We start from the raw sequence: 19,225 nt of genomic DNA on the forward strand, positions 1-19,225 counted from the left end.
CCCATAAAGAAAGATTACCAAGTTTTGGCAGCCCATAAACACATAAACGGCATTTCTGTATACTGCTCTGGTTCACCAGAAGTGGCTTAGTCATGCTGGCCACATGACCTGGAAGCTGTACGCCAGTGAACTGGCGGAAATGACTGGCAGAATCCGAGACCAGGGAGAAGAGTCGGTGGAAGAAGATTGGAAAAAAATTAAAGACTATTTACAGAAACACTGTAAAATTAATGAATGTTAGAAGGATGCTGGAATGAAGTTATATGGCTTTAGCAGAAATGTTATAAAAAATTAAGTAAAAATAGACTGTTAATGGGCCAAAGGGGAAAAAATAAGGTTAGATTGTGTTAAGATAAACTATAGGACAAAAACTGAGAAAGATGGAAAGGATTTACTGAAATAGCTAATTGAACTAGAATACAAAAAAGGGAGGTGTGAGGAGGTCGTCGAAACAAGTAAATGAAAGAGAAGATATGAAAATATTGGATGTGTTTTTAACTGTTTCTGTCTTTGTTTTTGTTTTGTTAAGATAAGCAGTGGTTTTTTTTTGCTTTTTATGTATTGTATTGTTTTGTTTAACTTTTTTTCTTCTTTTTGTAATTATTAAATTCATAATAATAATAATAATAATAATAATAATAATAATAATAATAATTTTTAAAAAGGAAGCTGTACGCCAGCTCCCTTGGCCAGTAAAGTGAGATTAGCGCCGCAACCCCAGAGTCGTCCGTGACTGGACCTAATGGTCAGGGGTCCCTTTACCTTTTTAAACACATCTGAAAACCAGATAAACGGTTCTGAGTAACACACACATACACATTGGCAGCCAATCACATTCCACAACTCACACTATAGGCTACAATAGAATGCTTCTTTCAAGCCTAATTTTGAGGGAGGGGAACCCTGCGGGCACCAGGGAAGGCCTTTACACTGTCATGTGCACCCATGGGCACTACGTTGACGACCTCTGCCAAACACAAGGTAAAAATTGTGCAGCACATCAGCTTTTCGCCCGGGATAAATTTAGTTGCTCAAACAAGCTACTAGTTGAAGGGGGGAATCAACTGAACAAGACCTAGCAAGCTTTACAAATCACAGATCTTTTGAGGCATCAAAGATTCCGATAAAAATATGATTACCAGCTTTAATGGAAAAACATTATGCAAAGGCATAAAGTCAAAACAGAGTACTCATCACACTCTATTTAAGTCATATTGTAAGAATTACCAGGCCAATAGGGCACGATTAAAAGAAAAGAAAAGAAACGCAGCAATCTATAAGAATCTTCTCAACAGTCAATCATTTAAATTATTATTAAATATAATTACTACTACATATTTCATTTGACCTCTTACCTACCCTTCACTATGAGGTCTCAATCTGCAGCAATTTATATATAAAGTATTAAAAACAGTAAAAATAGATTACAATCAAAATAATAGGATGGGTTCAAGTATATATGTTTCAGGTGTTGGAAGCTAAGGTAAAGAGGTACACACACATACATACCAAACTTGTGAAGGCGGTAGAACTACGAAGAGGGTTCCCTCTGCAAATCTAAACACCCAAGGGTGTAGGGAAGTAGGTGGTGTTTCATATATTTAGGCCTAAGTTATTTTAGAATATAAATGGTAATGCGAGCACTTTGCATTCAGCCCAGAAAGAAAGCAGCAACAACAGCAACAGTTTTAAACCAGGGGCTATGTTGGTTCTAAATGGAATCCCAGCAAGTAAACTGGAAGCTGCATTTTCTGAATCATCTTCAAGGGCAGTCCTCTCCAGGGAAAAAGTAGCCTGCAATCAAGAATTATGGCTTTGTGGCTGCTGAGGCCATGAGGATGTCAGGTGATAGACAGGTGGGCAAACTGGGCAGACTCACCTACCTGTCAAAATGGCTCTCTGGGGATAAGGGATGTCAGTGGGCTTGGTCCTGTTCCCCACCCTGATTTGGACTCTCCTCCATCACAGGCCTAAAATGGTTTCATATTGTTTAAATTATAATAGTGGTAAATAATAATGAAGTGACCCATTTGAATTCCAACCACCTGTGTCCAACACCTTTGCTCTTGTAAATGGTCAATGGCTGCACCAAGCTGGCTACACCAGTTCTTTCTACAAGAACACTGCCTATAAGTTTGAAAAGTTGTTTTCTTTGGTGTTATTTGTCAAAGATTCAAGTAATTTAATAGATGCAACATGGAGGGGATTAGGGTGGGAGGGGGTGGCAGGTAATGCCAACAACGAATTAAAAACAGCAATAAGTACAAGCTGTCAAGATTCTTTGGGGAAAACATTAATAGTTTAAGAAGTCATACCCCAGAAACTGTGCAACAGTCTTCACCATTCTGGTGCCCTCCAGAAATTTTGGACCGCAACTTTCATAATCCCTAACCAGAGTAGGCAATAGAGATGATAGCAGTTGTAGTCCAAAACATCCAATGGCTTGGGGAAGGCTGCCTCAGACAACCCATGAAACAATAAGCGTACAAAAATGCAAATACACTGCAACAGGAGACAGAATGAAAAATGTAGGGTTTTGCAAGTGACAGTTATCAGAAGGAGGCAGTGTTAAATGTGACTTAAACTAATCCTGTAAATAGCTCTCTCTCTCTCTCTCTCTCTCTCTCTCTCTCTCTCTCTGTGTGTGTGTGTGTGTGTGTATCTACATCTATATCAAATTTTTACTATGATGGTTTAACCAAATCAAAGTTTGCATGTGGCAACCTCCAGACAGCCTAAAGCAAGGCCCCAGCCCTCCAAATCTCAGAACAAAAATGAAGAAGTTTAAGAAAATAATGGTAGCTTGGACAGTTCACAAATGGAAACATGACAATAAATTCAGGGACTCTGAAGCATCTGCTCTTCAAACGGCAGTTACAGGTGGTTTCAGTTAAGCACAATCAAAACTAGGCAAGCAGATTGGTTGCACAAGCATTTTGGGTAATTGACAGTATGCTCTTTCAAGCATTGCCCTAGTTTAACTTTGAAGCAAAACAAACACCACAGAAACTCAGGGCAACTGAGAAAAACACTCAAAAAAGTGTCATACCTCCAACACCAAATCAGAAACCAAGGGATGATTAAATCTGAGATAAAAGCCTTCACTTCCACAAATATTATTACATCAAATTATATTAACCGTCATTGCAGCCTTTCCCTTTAGTTCATACCATGTTTTATTTTATTATTTTATTTTCATACTAATTATTTTAAAAAAAACACCTTTATTGCTACCATCAATTCTTTTTGTGGTTTGATATGGGCCGTGTTTATTCAGCTTCATGCTAAGGATATGCCCTTTAAAATAACCCAAAACTTCTCATTTATCAGATCCGGGTTGTTTTTTGTTTGTATTTGTACCGCTGGACATCAGTATTCTTAATCCAACACAGTGATGCCACGACTCTTCAGAGACTGTCCTGCTTCAACAGCTATAGTCTGTGAGTAGACCTTGAAACCTATACCCTCAAAGACACTAAGGCCTCCTTATCTCATAAGCAATCCTTTACTTTGGAGTTACTCAGCAACTTTGAACTCAGGTGAATACTTTGTTGTGGGCATATGGCTCAAGCTTGAATATTTTTAGAAGTGCCTAAACTCTCAAGGGCTGGGGAGTAGATGAGCCTCTCCTTCAGACTCCACCAGGTGTTCAACTGATGGCACTTGGACTGAAGCACCAAGGAACCCACAGCAGAATCCCCTTGAAACAGCCCTGAGGAGGCTCCCTTACACCAACACTCAAGATCTCCAAGACTGCCGATGGGGGACCTGATGAACTCTGATATCTTCAGTCAGTGTGTAGTCTGGGTGGTCTTCCACAGAATTTAGCACTCCTGGGATTATTTCTTAATCACCATGAAAGGATGACTACCCAGAACAACCAACTGTAGGGAATTGACCTAATTCCTAGTATTCTCCTCTTTCATTGCCACCTTTTATTCCCCTGTGCAGCACCCACAGATTGCTTATGGAATTATTCCAGCCACAATTTAGCAATAACCTTTGGATATCCCAACCACCTACCATTTAGAAAAACCTTTCAAGGAATAAATTATATAAGTTGCAGGGTGTGCATAGGATAGTCATGGTTCTGCACTAATCCACAGAAGAAGGGAATTCCAGGTGTGAGGAGAGATCATGATTGGGCAAGGGAATCCCCTTGTGTGGAAATTCTCTAGACACTGGAATCAGGACATATTCTCAAGAACACAAAATGCACAGTGGCAGCAGAGGGTGTGGCTGTTAGGTGAATTGGCATGATAGGGGAATACTAGCCCATCAGGCTCCTCTCACACATCCCCTGTGGGGCTTGTCTGAAGCCCTCTGTCCTGTTGTACAGTCACTAAACTCAAGCTGCCCTTAGGCCTCAAGGTTAATATGTCCTTACTACAGGCATCTCAAAATATGAGTGTGGGGCAAAGCTGCACTTGCAGCTCACATTGCGGGGAAATATTTTCACTCAGTTGTGAATACTGCTCTTTGAAAAAGTTGTTTTCTGGCCAGAGGTACACATTTTTTCCACGCAAGGTCAAAGCACCCAATTTGCTTTTAGGAAGGTGGGGAAGGCAATGTTTATGTAGCAAAGCCCAGAGAATTAATGTGAAGCCTTTTTAAGACTTCAGAGTTCAGTGGAAATTCCCAGACAATATTGGATTCAAACAGTTTCCTGGAAACACAAATCAGTCAAATAGCAACATAAACAGCCACCACAAGAGTGAAGGCAGTAGGGCCTCATCCAGAACCATGAGCCTAGTGGGGAAAATGGTGGAGACATGGGGCAAGCAGTAACACTGCAGAACCTGGTGGACAGAGCTCAGGTAATTGCTTCTAACTTTGGAGTGGTCTTGGTTACTCCCAATAAGTTGTAGCAAAATCGCACCCCATGATCAGTCCAGTTGCCTGCTCTGCTTTCCAAAATCAAAAGGATGCCCTGCCAATAATACATGTGTGCTGATTGTCCATTAAGCAGGTGCCTTTGTATGGAGCTGCAGAAAGATTATCTTCACTTTTTCAGGGGCTGTGAATCCAAAGGAAACACTGGATAGGAAGCAAGACTGCTTCTCTCAGGTCACAATGATCTTTTTTAAAATTAGAGCCATGTGGTTTATTTATTTTTTTGTGCCAGTGGAAGGGTGGAGGGGAGAGGAAGTAGGGAGGGAGCAGGCTTGCTATCCAAACCAAGGCAAAGACAACAACCGAAAACAGAAGTAAATGCTATGACACAGTGCCATTGAGGGTTGTATAACCTTCAATCTTGGCTGTAAATAACTAGCTATTGTTTTACAGAACCAGTAGGAACCATTTAGAACAAGAAGGAAACAACCTGCGCAAGAGATTAATTAAGAAATTGTTTGCTACAAATGTCTTTGTTTATAAAAGCACCATCCCATTTATATAGCGAAGGAAGTGTGCAAGTGTTTGAGTTACACAGAACTCTGCCAGAAGAGCTGCAGAAAATTTTGAAGAGAACATTCTATATAAGGCAATGCATTTCACTAGCCAACACGTACCAGTGAATCATTATGCAAAGTTCTGAATCCCATAAAGCTCTTCTAGCAAAGCCCTTGAGTATATTCCCTTAGCTTCTGGGTGGGGGAGTGGGGAATCTATTGGATTGAACAGATAGTTGAGAAGGTATTATTGCACCAAAACAGGAGCTGTGCCACACTGGATGAGAATGAATGGTGCTGGCGACAAATCCATATGTGTGTAGAGGATGGAGAGAGAGAGAGTGCTCACCCTACCCCTAAATCAGATGTTCAACATTATTATTTTTTGACCTTGCAAGGAAAATAAACCAATAGCTTGGGTGAGACTGCTATAAAACAAGAGCTCTGCGTGTAAGGCGATAAGAAGCAGGATGAAGTAACGGCAACCCAAAAGCACATCCAAGAACCACTGGTGAACAGCAGCTGTACAAACTGTTTATTTAAAAACAACTGAAGACATTTTTTAAAGTGCGGTCACCATTTCAGAATAACCAAGGCCAAGCTAGAAACTAAAGATAACTATTTTGTTCTCTCAGTACAAACAATTATGCTGAATATTCTGCTGCTGCCCTCATATGCCTCTTAGAAGACGGTTACATTATTGTATATTTATTACCTCTCTGCCTCATCCTGTCTTACAATTATGTTCAATATGTAGTGAAAACTGTTGTACTCAAGAGAATACAGTCAGAAAACTGAAGTGCCTATAAAATCATACTGACAAATTCAACAAGTGAATCAGGTGAGATGCAAAGACCAGCCTAATTCCAAAAAATGAACATCTTCACAATCTATAACTTTGATAATATAGGGTTATTTGCATAAGAACATTCACTTGAAAATATGGATTTAAATAATTATTTCCCGCTATACAGCACTGTATGTATAATATGGCAAAACTTTCTGTTTCTTGAACCTCACTTATGTTACTTTAGAATTGCTGATTATCTCCTTTCTCTGCAATAATTCACAAGCAATTACCCAGATAACATATCATGGCTAGTCATGAAATTTAGACTGCAGTCTCACTTACCTGGGACTAAGCTCCATTGAACTCAGTGCAATCCTATACTTGAATAGACATATATAGACTTATACTATTAATCCATTTACAGCTTTACTTGGACAAGTTTTGTTTCATGGACAGCAATACATTTGCTACGTCACTTCTTACTTTGCTAGGGGCTGGGGTATTGTTTAGGGGTTTTTGTTTGGCAGGGGTTGTTACTAGGGCTGGGTGATAGCAACATTTCAACATCACGTTGTATCACCAGCCAAACACCGTGGTTTGGCGATATACAGCGATGTGGGAAAAACCAAGATGATTTTGCCTCTGCCCGAGAGACACCGGATGAAACTGCCCCAACTCTCATCTCGTGGGCTGTGACAATGCAGCTTGTTTGTGCTGCTCAGCTGGGGGGAAGGATTATCCTTCCCCCCAACTGAGACAGCATTGGGGATCCTTTAACTGTTCAATGCAGGGAGTGGCAACCGTACTCCCCTCAACTGAGCAGTTTCACAGAGCCCCTGCCCCATCTCTGGCTTGCAGAGCCAGCACCGGGCTAGGGGCTCCTTTAACTGCTCAACTGAGCAAAGGGCAGCTGCACACTCCTCAGTCGAGCAGTTTAAAGATGCAGAGGGAGGAACAAGCTATATCGGCGCCCCGCCATCTTATTAGGGCAGAGTGGGATGGCGGTTTCACTCAGTGATATATCACTGGTGAAACTGCTGCCACTCCCGAGTCCCCTGCTAACAGCGTCCACTGAAGCAAGGAACTCTTGACTCCCTCCAGCGGACAATGCTAGCAGAGGGACTCAGGAGTGCTGGCGGTTTCACCAGCGATACACTGCTGAGTGAAGCCGACATCGTGGTATGCTCCTCATATCAGTCCTGGACGATATATCAATATATCAACGAGGCCTAGTTGTTGTTATTTTTGGTATCTTTGTTATGTATCTTATGAGTTGTGTCAAAATTGTTCAATTTGGTTGTGTACTTTTTGATATTTTGTTTATGACTACTTTTTTATGCTTGTGTAATTTTTATATGTTGTAAGCCACCTTGAGTATAGTTTTAACTTTGGAAAGATAGATAGATTGATAGATAGATTGATGATAGATAGACAGACAGATAGATATAGATAGATAGAATCTTGCGTAAACAGGGACATAATTAAAGATACTCAGAATAAATTGTGTACACTCATTTTTTTAAAGTATGTTTTTCTCTAGGCTCATTTATTTTTTTGTTTCACAGTATATCAAATTCTTCTTTAAAAGATAATCAATGAGTCCATTTCATGCCAAAAGACAATGGGTTTTTAAAAAGCTCTACCAGAAGAAGAAAATTGTGTTCATACCAGTCAATACTACCCCCACACATGCTGGTCATGAAACATTCCAGAGCTCCTACTTCAAGTACCCAAGGCTAAACTCTTGGCATCACTCCAACACCACAGTGACCTACTTTGTAAAGCAGAAGTGCTTCTATTCAATTTAGGAGAAAACAAATATTTCTGGCCTTCAAGATGTGAAATTCTTGCACTCACTTTATAGTGAAGCAATTTGTCCACACTGCAAGTCATGTAACAGCCATAAAATATGAAGGGGAGGCCAACTTTGTCTATGAAGAACAGGTTCAAGGTGCAGTTTAAAAAACAATCAAGAATTTCCATTTTGGAAACCCCCTATACAAACCTTATTCTCCAGAATATATCTCGAAATAATATTGGCTTAGAATGGTTTCATAAAATGGCAAGCCCAGGGCCATGAGACATGACCTAGATGTTGCTGGGCAAGATTATAGAGAAGGAACAACTAAGCCACATTCGTAAAGTCATGACGTCATTCTTTGTGGCCTTTCTTGGCAATGTTTGGGCTATCTCTAGTGCCTCTTGGTAGTCTCCCATAATGCCAGATGTTCCAGCTGCTTCCATCCTCCTCCACAGCATAAACCAGAGCCAGTTTAGTGCAGTGGTGAAGAGTGTTGGACTGGACCTGGGAGACTAGGGTTCAAATCCTCACTCAGCCGTCAAGCTCCCTGGCTGACCAGTCACAGTCTCTCCACTTAAACTATCTCACAGGGTTGTTGTGAGGATAAAAATGGCAAGGAGGAAAATCTTGTATACCTCTTCCAGCTCCTTGGAAGAAAGGTGGCATAGAAATGTAATACACAAACCCCACAATATGGTAATAAATGAGCAGGAATAAATATTTTTCTGATTTTTAAAATGTATTATATTCAATAAAATGCTTTGATTCTGATTAAACTCAATCTCTCAATACAAGCTATAGAGGGATTGAAACAGGAACAACAGGTACTTCACCTAGGTGAAGGCTGACAGAGGCCTTTAATGTGATAATTGTTCAAAATTGTGTGGGTTAATATCTGTGCCAGCTTCATATCTGGTCTCCTTGGAGAGCTACATCAAACATCACCCCTTCCTGTCCAATCACAAAGAATGTTAAATACACACCTCATACTATATTATCCTTCTCTCCTATTGACAAAAGAACTCACACTGCCGTACACAAATATAGAGACTCATACCTTCCCTTGCAAAGTCTATATCTGGAACTTATTGAGGGATAGTGAAGAGAGACATTTTGTTCATCCTAAATTACCAGTACTTTATTTCAAAATTTCCCCAGATCTGGGATTATGTTTGTTGATCTCTGTCACACCAAACAACAACAAAACACAGTCACAGTGTTTTGAACACTGAATAATTTCAAAGTTGCCCTTTAAAACAGATGGATAAGCAAACTCTACAAAAGCTTCCTAGATATTTATGACAGCTAGGGCATCAACTTGGCCAGATCTATACAGTCCATCGGAGGGAACTATCATAATAAGTATCCGACATTTTATCTTTCCTGTGTTCACTACTCAGATGTGCACACAAATTCTATCTTACACACACATCAGAATGCATGAATCTGAATTTGTATGAATCTGTGACGTCTATTATGAGGAAATGTCTTTATAATAATATTTTAAAATATTCTAGTATTCTGCTTTAATAGCCTGACCGATAAACTAACTCCAGGAAAACTTGAAATGAAGGTAAATAATGGCATGGAAACACTCCATGAAATGAGGACAGCCAATATGCTATCTAGCCTTTCAAATTAAAGGTGTTGCTTGGCTAAGTTGCCATGCAGAGGCGCCTAAAGGAATTATTCTGTCAGCACAAACACATTAAAGCATTCTTTGTCATATTATCTTTATACACCTGGGGTTCCACCTCTTCCCCTTCCTTCACATCCCTTCTGAAAACTCGCTGATCCATTGATTTGCAAAGCTCAATCCCCAACAAGCATCAAGAACCTGTGACAGTATTTCACCACATTTTACTGCACTGCCCTCATTTTTTCCTCCTTCCATTGCTTTGCCATTGCCTGTTCCACAGTATGATCTCCTTGGTAGCAGGGACTTGTGTACACCACATATAAAACTGTGTAAGCATCACAAACACTGGTGGTGGGGTATAAATAACAAATATCATCACTTTTTTATGTGCAACAGTACAAAACCCTTCTGCTCTCTCTTTGCAACAAACAAATGAGACAGATACCATTCGTCCCACTTGACTTGCGGAGAACCATGGCAGCATGTGATTAATCCAAGGGAACTCGGCAAATCTATAGCTATGCAGGGATCTGAACACAACAATTTTGGGATGCTTTTAAGCTTTGCCAAAATGCAGGGGCAGGGGAGCATTCAGTGAACATTTCCACTCCCCATGATGTCCCACACTGTTCCATTGATACTAAAGACCTATTTGTGAAAGAGAAAAACTTCTCACAGGGAAATGGATATTAGAGGGAAATGATATGCATCTCTTTTTGGTGAGGCAACTAAATTGATGCTTCCTTGTCCCAATCTAGCCAAGGAGATGCCATCTATTCACACCGTTACTTTCAACTCACCAAGCTTGTCATCCGTTCAGATTCTGCCCCAACTAGTCATGCATTAAGTGCACATACCCAAAACTAGTTTGGAGCAAACATCTGCTGCACAGTACTAGCAAGCAAAAAATACTGCCAGAAACATGATAGGAAGTGTCAGCCTGGTTACCTGAGCTACAGGCAGCTGTCTTCTTCCTCCCCAGCCCCCCACCCACACATTCAAAGTAGGCATTTGCTCTCAGCAATAATGTCAAGTATCTAAAAAAGATGACATTATGACCATGTGGCCAATCACTTTCACCCAGTGATCCCTGATTAACTGGATCGCAAAGTGAACAAGCCTTTTCAAGAAAATGACAATGAAGCTGAAGTTGAAGCAAGGAAAGAACATGCACAAGCAGGTGTGAAAAAAATACTCAAAATAGTAGGAGAGAGACTCTTTCACTTCCCCACAAATGGCAAGATTTACATGAACAACTGAACCTCACAGTGCAAAACTACATTTGACTATGTGTTAGGTCTAGAGAACCCTATCTGTAAAGTTAAACACATTCTTTTCTTAATAAGATTTCATGTTTCTCCTTAAACTGCTTATCAATGACGCGTATGGTAAAAGAGAACACATCTTGAAGCAGCCGCCCTCTCTCCTCCTTTTCCAAGTGTAACAAAAATCTTCTCTCGCTTTTGAACTTTCTTTTTTCAAATGAACTCATCATCACAACATTCCAGAAAAAGGTTTGGCTGCTAGAATTATCTGGAATTCCATATTCTTTTAGGGAAAGCTTTCATTTTTTTTTAATAACTAAGATCCAAACCAGCTTTCTGGTTTTAAAAGCCATGCTCTTCATTGCATGAACACATAGTCAAAACAGCATCTGGACTCTGTCTTCTTAAAGCACATTTCAAAGTTTGTTTGTTTTCCCTGTTTTATACTGCTATCTGTGTGCTGTTCCAGAGAGGTATTTATAGCCTAACTCATTCCAGCATTTTCCAAAGTCTTCTATGTTATTCCTGTACACATATTCCTCTGATACAGAGAGGAGGATGGCAAGTCACAGCCTACTAACTCTTGTAACTGACACATAAAGCTGCTTAGTCATTCCAGATGTTTTCCCCTTCAAATGCTAAGCAAAGGAGTGTTTTGGCAGTTGGAGCAGGGGGAAGTAATTTGAATGAGTCATGTAGCTCTGTTTTGCCACTATAACCCACATGTCTACCATCGCCATAGCAGAGACGAATTTTCATGACTGTAAAAACAGATGACGAAAATGAAGGTGGATTAAAAGGTAGAAAGTGGAACAGCACTGTGCAGTGAGAGCTTTTATTAACAGTAGAATTTGCTGAGTAAATGCAACAAATTAAATTCCCTTTCAGACCATTGCTAACACTCCTATGGCATCTATTATGACTACAAAAGTTTATTAACAAATGCATAAGCTCAAATTGCAATGAAATGTTATGCAAGGGTTAATAGAAAGCAGCACTATGAAACTGTCCACGTGTTTCCTAACATTTTGTTTTGAGTTTGTCATTTTAAAAAATAGGTTTTGGAATATGCTTAGATTATTGTACTAAATTATAACTTTGCCTAAAATGTGCACATGATAAGCAAATTAGTTATGATGTTAGGGGAGCATAAATGCATCTCTGGCATATGGGTGGGGGGCTAAAACCAGCCACAGAAGAGGGGAAGCATTTGGATCAGGACTGTGACACAGGTTTTTAATCACGTGCACATATGTACATAGAAACAGAGAGAAAAAGAGAAATTTTCCAATAGATAGTTGCCCTCCCCCCCCCAAGTGCTTCACAATCTGGGTAAACTGAAGAGGGGACAACAAAAATGCACAGTGTGGGAACGCCCCCTCCCCCAGTGGCCAATAGCAGCTTTTAGGGGTGGTCTGCACTGGAGAACTGACAGAGGAGGGAAGGGCTGATATTTGGTGTCTGTTCTAGTTTGACCCTCTGAAAGAACAAGAAAGAGAGCTCCTCATCAGGACCAGCCACTTTTTCCTTTTCTAAAGATCTGCCAGAGGAGGTATGTCAAATATATGTATCACATAAAACATCATGTAAACAAACTGGGCTTTGCAACTGCATTACAACTGGGGCAGAGCAGCTATATCTTGGGTTTTCCACACTGAACAACAGTACAGTTCCATGTGTATTTTCACTCCCTGTTTCAATCTTGTTCCCAAATCTCTAACTTACGTTTCTTGCAAGAGCAACATGTTCCAAAACAGGGAACAGATCCTTGACCTCATATGCCCTAGTCACAAACCAACCACCCAGTACCACAAATATGCAGTGCAGAGATTGTGAAAAGCCTGGGCAGGTATCAGCTGGGGATTCTTTAGATTAGGGGTGTCCAATTTTGGTATTAAGGGAGGCAGTTTATTCTCCAGTGAGTGGGCCAGGAGACAGAAGTATATCCTTCATGGAGGGTCATGCTTTAATAAAATCAATGGCACATACTCATAGTTATGGAGCACATGCATCCAAGGCATGACTAAAAGCTCTGTTAGGGCTGCTGATTGGTCACCTCTGCTTTTGATGCACAGAACCCTGTTCCAAAGCATGGCTTTAAACAAGATGCATGGGGGCAGAAGAGCTATCCATATTATTGAACAGACTTCACCAACCTGCCACCCTACAGATGTTTTGGACTACAATTTTCATCAGCCCCATACAGCATGACCATAGTCAAAAATATTTGGAGGTTGGCAAAGGGTGTCTTAGATGGTTATTCCATTTTTCCACTTTGAAGGCTGTAGAGAAGCAGCCAATGGTTTATTAAAGCCAATGCACTTACTTTGCCAAGTGATTCATGAGCAAATGGAGCATCTGCCTATTTTTCTCAGGGAGCCTGTGTACTAAGGTATGGATCTCCGAGGTTCGAGATTCTTGATTCTCCAGTTCTGCAACATGATAAGATATTTCTCAGAATAGATCTGATGCATCAACAAACAACTTTACAATACAACTCTAAATCCCCGGATTTCCTTTAATTATATTTTTATAGCATGCACTATAAATAGAAAGATATATGCAGAGCTGGTTTAACGATTACAATACAACAATGCATGCAGAACACTTTCAACGTTCAAAATGCTAGGTACTATTATCATTCATTCTGTCAGGCTGCAGCAGAGGAACAGATGCAGAGCCACTCCATCATTGCAACTGAGAGACCAGTAACTTCTGATACCTCCTTTCCTTGAACTTTCCTAAATCCCAGCTGGTCAACTAGGAACTTGCAACTAGGAACCTGTATTTTGCTTATTTCCTCCTCTCTCCCAATCCATTCTCCTTTTGTGCTTTTAAAACAGAACGCCTGAGGGCAGGGACTGTCTTTTTTTAGTAATCTGTAAGCTGCTCTAGGAACATTTTTTTTAGCAGAATAAGTGAATTAAAAAATACATTGAAATAAATTAATACCACTATAACCCTGTACTATTAATACCTCTATAACCAACTCCCAAACCTCCTGCATAGATCTTTGTTCCCCATAAAAGATGTGGGGAGCTTTTGAGCATAACAAGGTGCTGAAGGAAGTCCTTTTTTTCAGCCTGAAAACATGTACAAAAGCCTCAAGTTCACTCACAGCTGCATGCAGATTTCTGCAGACCACTCAGCATTGTGTGGAAAAGCTGTCTGCTTAGAAGCCAACTGTAAAGGGCTCTGTGCTGCCGTGAATGAGTGTGGGCCTTCCCACAAATACTTTCAGGAGTAAAGAAACACCTGTCAACCATCTTGTTACGTTAAAGGAGTAATCCCTCTCTCTCTCTCTTTCTCTCTCTCTCTCTCACACACACACACACACACACACACAACCTGCCAAGCCTTTTGAAATGAAATTGACCTACATTGGCTCCCAGTATGTTTCCTAGCACAATTCCAAGTGTTGGTGCTGACCTTTAAAACCCCAAATCGCCTTGGTGCTGTATACCTGAAGGAGAATATCCACTCCCATTGTTCAGCCCAGACACTGAGGTCCAGCTCTGAAGGCCTTCTGGTGGTTCCCTCACTGCAAGAAGTGAGGTTACAGGGAACCAGGCAGAGGGCCTTCTCGGTAGTGGCACCTCCCCTGTGGGACACTCTTCCATCAGATGTCATGGAGATAAGTAACTTTACAACCTTTAGAAGACATCTAAAGACAGCCCTGTATAAAGAAGTATTTTAAAGTTTAACGTTTTATTATGTTTTTATATGTGTGGGAAGTCACCCAGAGTGGCTGTTGCATCCAAATCAGATGGGCAGGGTACAAATAACAACAACATCATTGTTTCTACATACAAGTGTTTTTGTCACAGCAGCCAAGTGACTAGTGAACAGAGTGTTGGACTTGGGAGACTTGGCTGAAGATTCCTGCTCAGCCATAAAGCTCACTGGGAGGCTGTAGGGTTGCCTCTCTCCCTTAGCCTAACCTACTTTACTGGGTTGTTGAGATAGTGACCTAGGAGGGCCCCATGCAGAAGCAATAATAGTACTATGTACTCTCCAACTACTATGTAACCCACATACATGACTTAACCTACATTCTCCTCCCACTCTCGTGAGAACAGCTGGATAAGCATATTTTAAAAATCTGGTGCTTGAATGAAATCAGTTCACTGCTCATTCAAGACAGGGACAGGGTGGTTTTCAGCAGTCTCAGTAAGTCTTAATGCAACATTCAAATTCTACTCTTTGGTCTGAAATACATGACATCAAACTTCAATGAAAAAGCTAGAATGTCTTCCAGGGTGACTGAGTCATGACACCACCCTGAAATTAAATGGAGGCGTTATCCCTATTGTGACACTCGGCTCCCAGACTGAAACGATTTGATCTGAGAACTAAATTCCATGGAGAAACTCCACGAGCATAGAGGGCTCCCTGTGGCAGGCATTGGTGCTCTGGTGCTTGGCTTATTGCTAGAGCCTGTCAACAACAAGAATCCTATGAAGGTGTGGCAGGGCTAGTAAGATCATCCTGCCTCCCTGGCTCTTTCACTCATGTAATTCTAATTATGTGGGGGAACTGAATAAGTCTAGTCACCCCAACAGGTACTGGAATCATAGAAAGCAGCACAAATCCAAGTGGCCATGCAAGTGCTTCCAGAAAGTTCTGGCACATTTTTATTGCAGCAAGCTCATGGCAGGCATGCTCTCTTGCACCACAGTACTATTCTTATCTGCAAATCTTACTTTACAAGCTGATGTGCCTCCCCTCAAAAAAAGTTTTCTCTCCTTCAAGAGGTTCTGACAAAAGACTTACTTGCTGCTTTGATGAAGCTTCTTTGAAACTGATACATCATGAGCGGTCCAGGAAGCATTCTAGGATACGGAGTGGAACATAGACAAATCACAGCAACAGAACACAAAACAGAATGGCTTGATATGCAGTTGGGAGCAAGCCATCACCATAAATTCATTCTTAATCATTTATTGATTATTCAATTATTTGATTTCTATACCACTTAATATATTTTTTTAAAATCTCTAAGCGGTGTACAGAATTGAAGCAACACAGACAACTTAAACAAATTTTTACAAAAATACAGAGTTACATAAATACAAAGATACTAATATATATAAATCAGTACAACCTCCCTCTCAACCTCCAGGTTCTCACTTAGAGTCCAACAAACTCTCAGCTCACCCACAAAAGTCTAAAACTGAGTTCCTGGAAGCAGTGGACATCACCCTAGTCTCTCACTCTAGACTTGCATTTTATGGGCAGGTCTAAGGTGGGTGGTGCTTCTTCAGGCTGCCCACAGCTGAGTCCCATTCAGCAGCACTCTCCACACCCAGTTCTAGGTGCAGCAAGTTTGTTGAGTTTCCTGGGGATCCAAAGGATGGGAGAAGGTCCCTCCTCTCCACTCACATCTTTTTTGTCACCCTCTGTCCCTCCTCTTTCTCCAGCTGCTTTTATAATCAATATAGCTGAACACTGCCAGCTGGATTCAAAAATAGAAATAATAAATAGGGAGGGGGAAGGCTTTTATTCCTTTCTCTCCTAAAACCAAGCAACACTTCAGCATTAACAGATTGGGCATCATGCTATAATTAAGATATTTTAATACACACACTGCACATACTTCAAAATGCAGTAAAAATACAATAACCCCCAAGGCAATGTGATTATCATCTCCATAAAGTTTTCTTATCTTTGTCCATTTTGATACTTAAAGCTTTGGTTGGTCAGCTACAGACAAGACAAGCATGAAGCAGACCAGCACTGAAGAACTGAGAGCAGACAGGATCAGATGCGTAACTACCAGTGAAAGGGCATTTTTGGAGGTGGTGATCCAAGTACTGAATAGCCCTCCCAGTGAGGTTCACATGCCCCCAACACTATGATCCTCCACCTATGGGTGTTTTAATCACCCAGACCTTTTAAACAATATAAATTTCACAATCTGAGCCTCTCCTGATGGGAGAGAGGGGATGATGAGGTCTGAATACCTCCCCAGAGTCTGGAAATCTTCTCTGCCCTTCTCTCCTAAAGTTCAGTAACACCTTCAGTTAGGAATACACAGTGCTTGCTACCAACAAACAAATAGCTCTGTGTGGATTAGGATCTAATCCTGCACTCTGGATAGATAGCAGCAGCTCTAGAAAGACCTATCAAAATGTATAGCGCTGGAAAGAAAGATAGATAGAAACCGGTGCTGAGATTGGATATCCCTCATCATGTTTGTGGTTTATGACCTGCTCCCAAATAAATTCTCACATTATCTTTATTGCCGCATGATTAATAGTAATGAATTTCATTTGTTTTGAGAAAGTGCCAAAGGAAATAGTGTATGTCTGGCATAATGTCGCCCTCCGCAGCTCCCTGAATTTCCTGGACAGGAGCGCCACTAAATGACATTAGCCACTCCTGCTTCATCGGCAAGCCAAGTTTTAGAGCAATGCTATTCATATATTTTAAAATATAGCCAAATGGAGAACTCAATGCTGAAATGTCAAGTGAGGTTTACATCTGCTAGGAAACACTGAAAATAAGATGGGTCAGGGTTATTTTCCGACAGTGAAACGTCATAGTATGCTCTGGAATAGCACGGTCAGAAATGCCGAGTGCCTTTAGTGACTGGGTAAATCGTGGCAGAGTCTGTCAAGACTTACAGAGATGTACCACAATGAGCTTCTGCAACATATTCTATACAAGATTCTCCATAGTAATGATTAAGTGTTAAAGTACTTCTTTTACCAGGTAGCACCAAAAGACATGTGAACTGGTTAATGCCAATGCTACCTGAGTGAGTAGGGTGTGCAGGGCCGGATCAGGGATAGCTGCAAAAGGGCTGCTTAACTTTTCTTAGGTCCACAGTTCCTGCCTCAAGTGTCCTCTCCAAAATAAATAATATTTTCCCTGTTGCTTCTTCTGGTATTTTAGCATGGATGGTTGAGAATAAACTATTAACGAGACAACCCACAGCATTTGTAGGGCAGAATTGGGTGGTTGGGGAAATGTTTGGGGAAAGGCTGCAGCAGAAGGCCTTGGGTTTGATCGCTGGCATCTCCATGCAGGTTTGTCAGAAACCCTGGTATGGGGGTGTGGAAGCCACCAGAAAACTACCACACTCACCTTAAGTATGTTTTCAGTGCACTGGTGATAGTTTTAATCTCCCACTCAGCACAGATGTCATCTTCTGTTTCAGCGGTTTTGGGATCTAAGGAGAGAGAAATGGAAAGGTAGGAAAAACAACAACATTCATTATCCACCATAGACTTAACCTGATTTTCTGCACTGCCCACACAGTCTTCCTGCTGCAACTTCACAATAGGATAGTGATGCTCTGCTGCCCCTAGGAGCAAACAGATGCAATTGAAAGGACGTCAATGGTTACCATGCAAAGTCTTTGCAGGATGAGAGGCAGGGGTGGACTGATTTGTTTGTTTCCTCATCTGTCTGGGCATTGTGCATGAAAGATACTGGGCAAGAGGGGATCGAGAGCCAGTGTGGTGTAGTGGTTAAGAGCGGTAGTCTCATAATCTGGGGAACCGGGTTCGCGTCTCCGCTCCTCCGCATGCAGCTGCTGGGTGACCTTGGGCCAGTCACACTTCTTTGAAGTCTCTCAGCCCCACTCACCTCATAGAGTGTTTGTTGTGGGGGAGGAAGGGAAAGGAGAATGTTAGCCGCTTTGAGACTCCTGAAGGGGAGTGAAAGGCGGGATATCAAATCCAAACTCTTCTTCTTCTTCTTCTTCTTCTTCTTGAAGAGGCTGATAAAACCACAGTATGTCATTGCCAAATGAGCAAAATTGCCACTATATGGCATCAATGGTTTGCAGACACTCAGCAACAAGGGGAAGTGTTGCCATCAGTTTGAGGATGAGAATCACATAAATGTAGAGTTGGAAGGCACCCCAGAGGTCATCTAGTCCAACCCCTGAAATGCTGGAATCTCAACAAGCAGTTCCCCATCCAATCTGAAACCATACCGGACCCTGCTAACTTTGCAAATGTGCTAGCAGTTTTATTGCTGCACCAGAAAAGCAGAAGCAACATCATTTTGGGTGTGCAACATGCATATAATTTATATGTGCCACACATACAAATTAAGGGCTTGTAAAACTTAACACAGAGATAATAAATCACATAAGTGGAATCAGACAGTCACTTTTGTGAAAATCCTACTGCCCTACCTCTCAATAAATAGGATGCAGTGCAATACCAAATTGTATAGTACTTGTGGGACATTCTGATATATGGGTAAACAAAGAAAACCCTGACCAGTGCCTTGGTCCTTGGAATAGTGAGGTTTATGCCATGAAAATCCATATCTGATACATCAGCCTTCCCTAGCATGCTGCCCCAAACCCCAGTGTTGGTGGAC

The 19,225-nt window shown here is 41.1% G+C and overlaps 1 protein-coding gene across 11 annotated transcripts in view; it reads right to left on the reverse strand.

The window, feature by feature from the left end:
• The window catches only part of ARHGAP26 (Rho GTPase activating protein 26), a 211,261-nt gene that overhangs the window by 63,449 nt on the left and 128,587 nt on the right, over nucleotides 1–19,225 (reverse strand). For all 11 annotated transcript variants that reach the window (XM_082213473.1, XM_082213467.1, XM_082213470.1 and 8 more), the window contains 3 exons: nucleotides 17,975–18,059; nucleotides 15,659–15,717; nucleotides 13,212–13,317 (listed from right to left, as the gene is read on the reverse strand). In XM_082213473.1, the coding sequence (XP_082069599.1) occupies nucleotides 13,212–13,317; nucleotides 15,659–15,717; nucleotides 17,975–18,059 (250 nt within the window). The remainder of the gene's footprint in view (nucleotides 1–13,211; nucleotides 13,318–15,658; nucleotides 15,718–17,974; nucleotides 18,060–19,225) is intronic.

The sequence above is a fragment of the Podarcis vaucheri genome, assembly GCF_965113315.1.
Source record: "Podarcis vaucheri genome assembly, chromosome: 2".
Taxonomy (NCBI): domain Eukaryota; kingdom Metazoa; phylum Chordata; class Lepidosauria; order Squamata; family Lacertidae; genus Podarcis; species Podarcis vaucheri.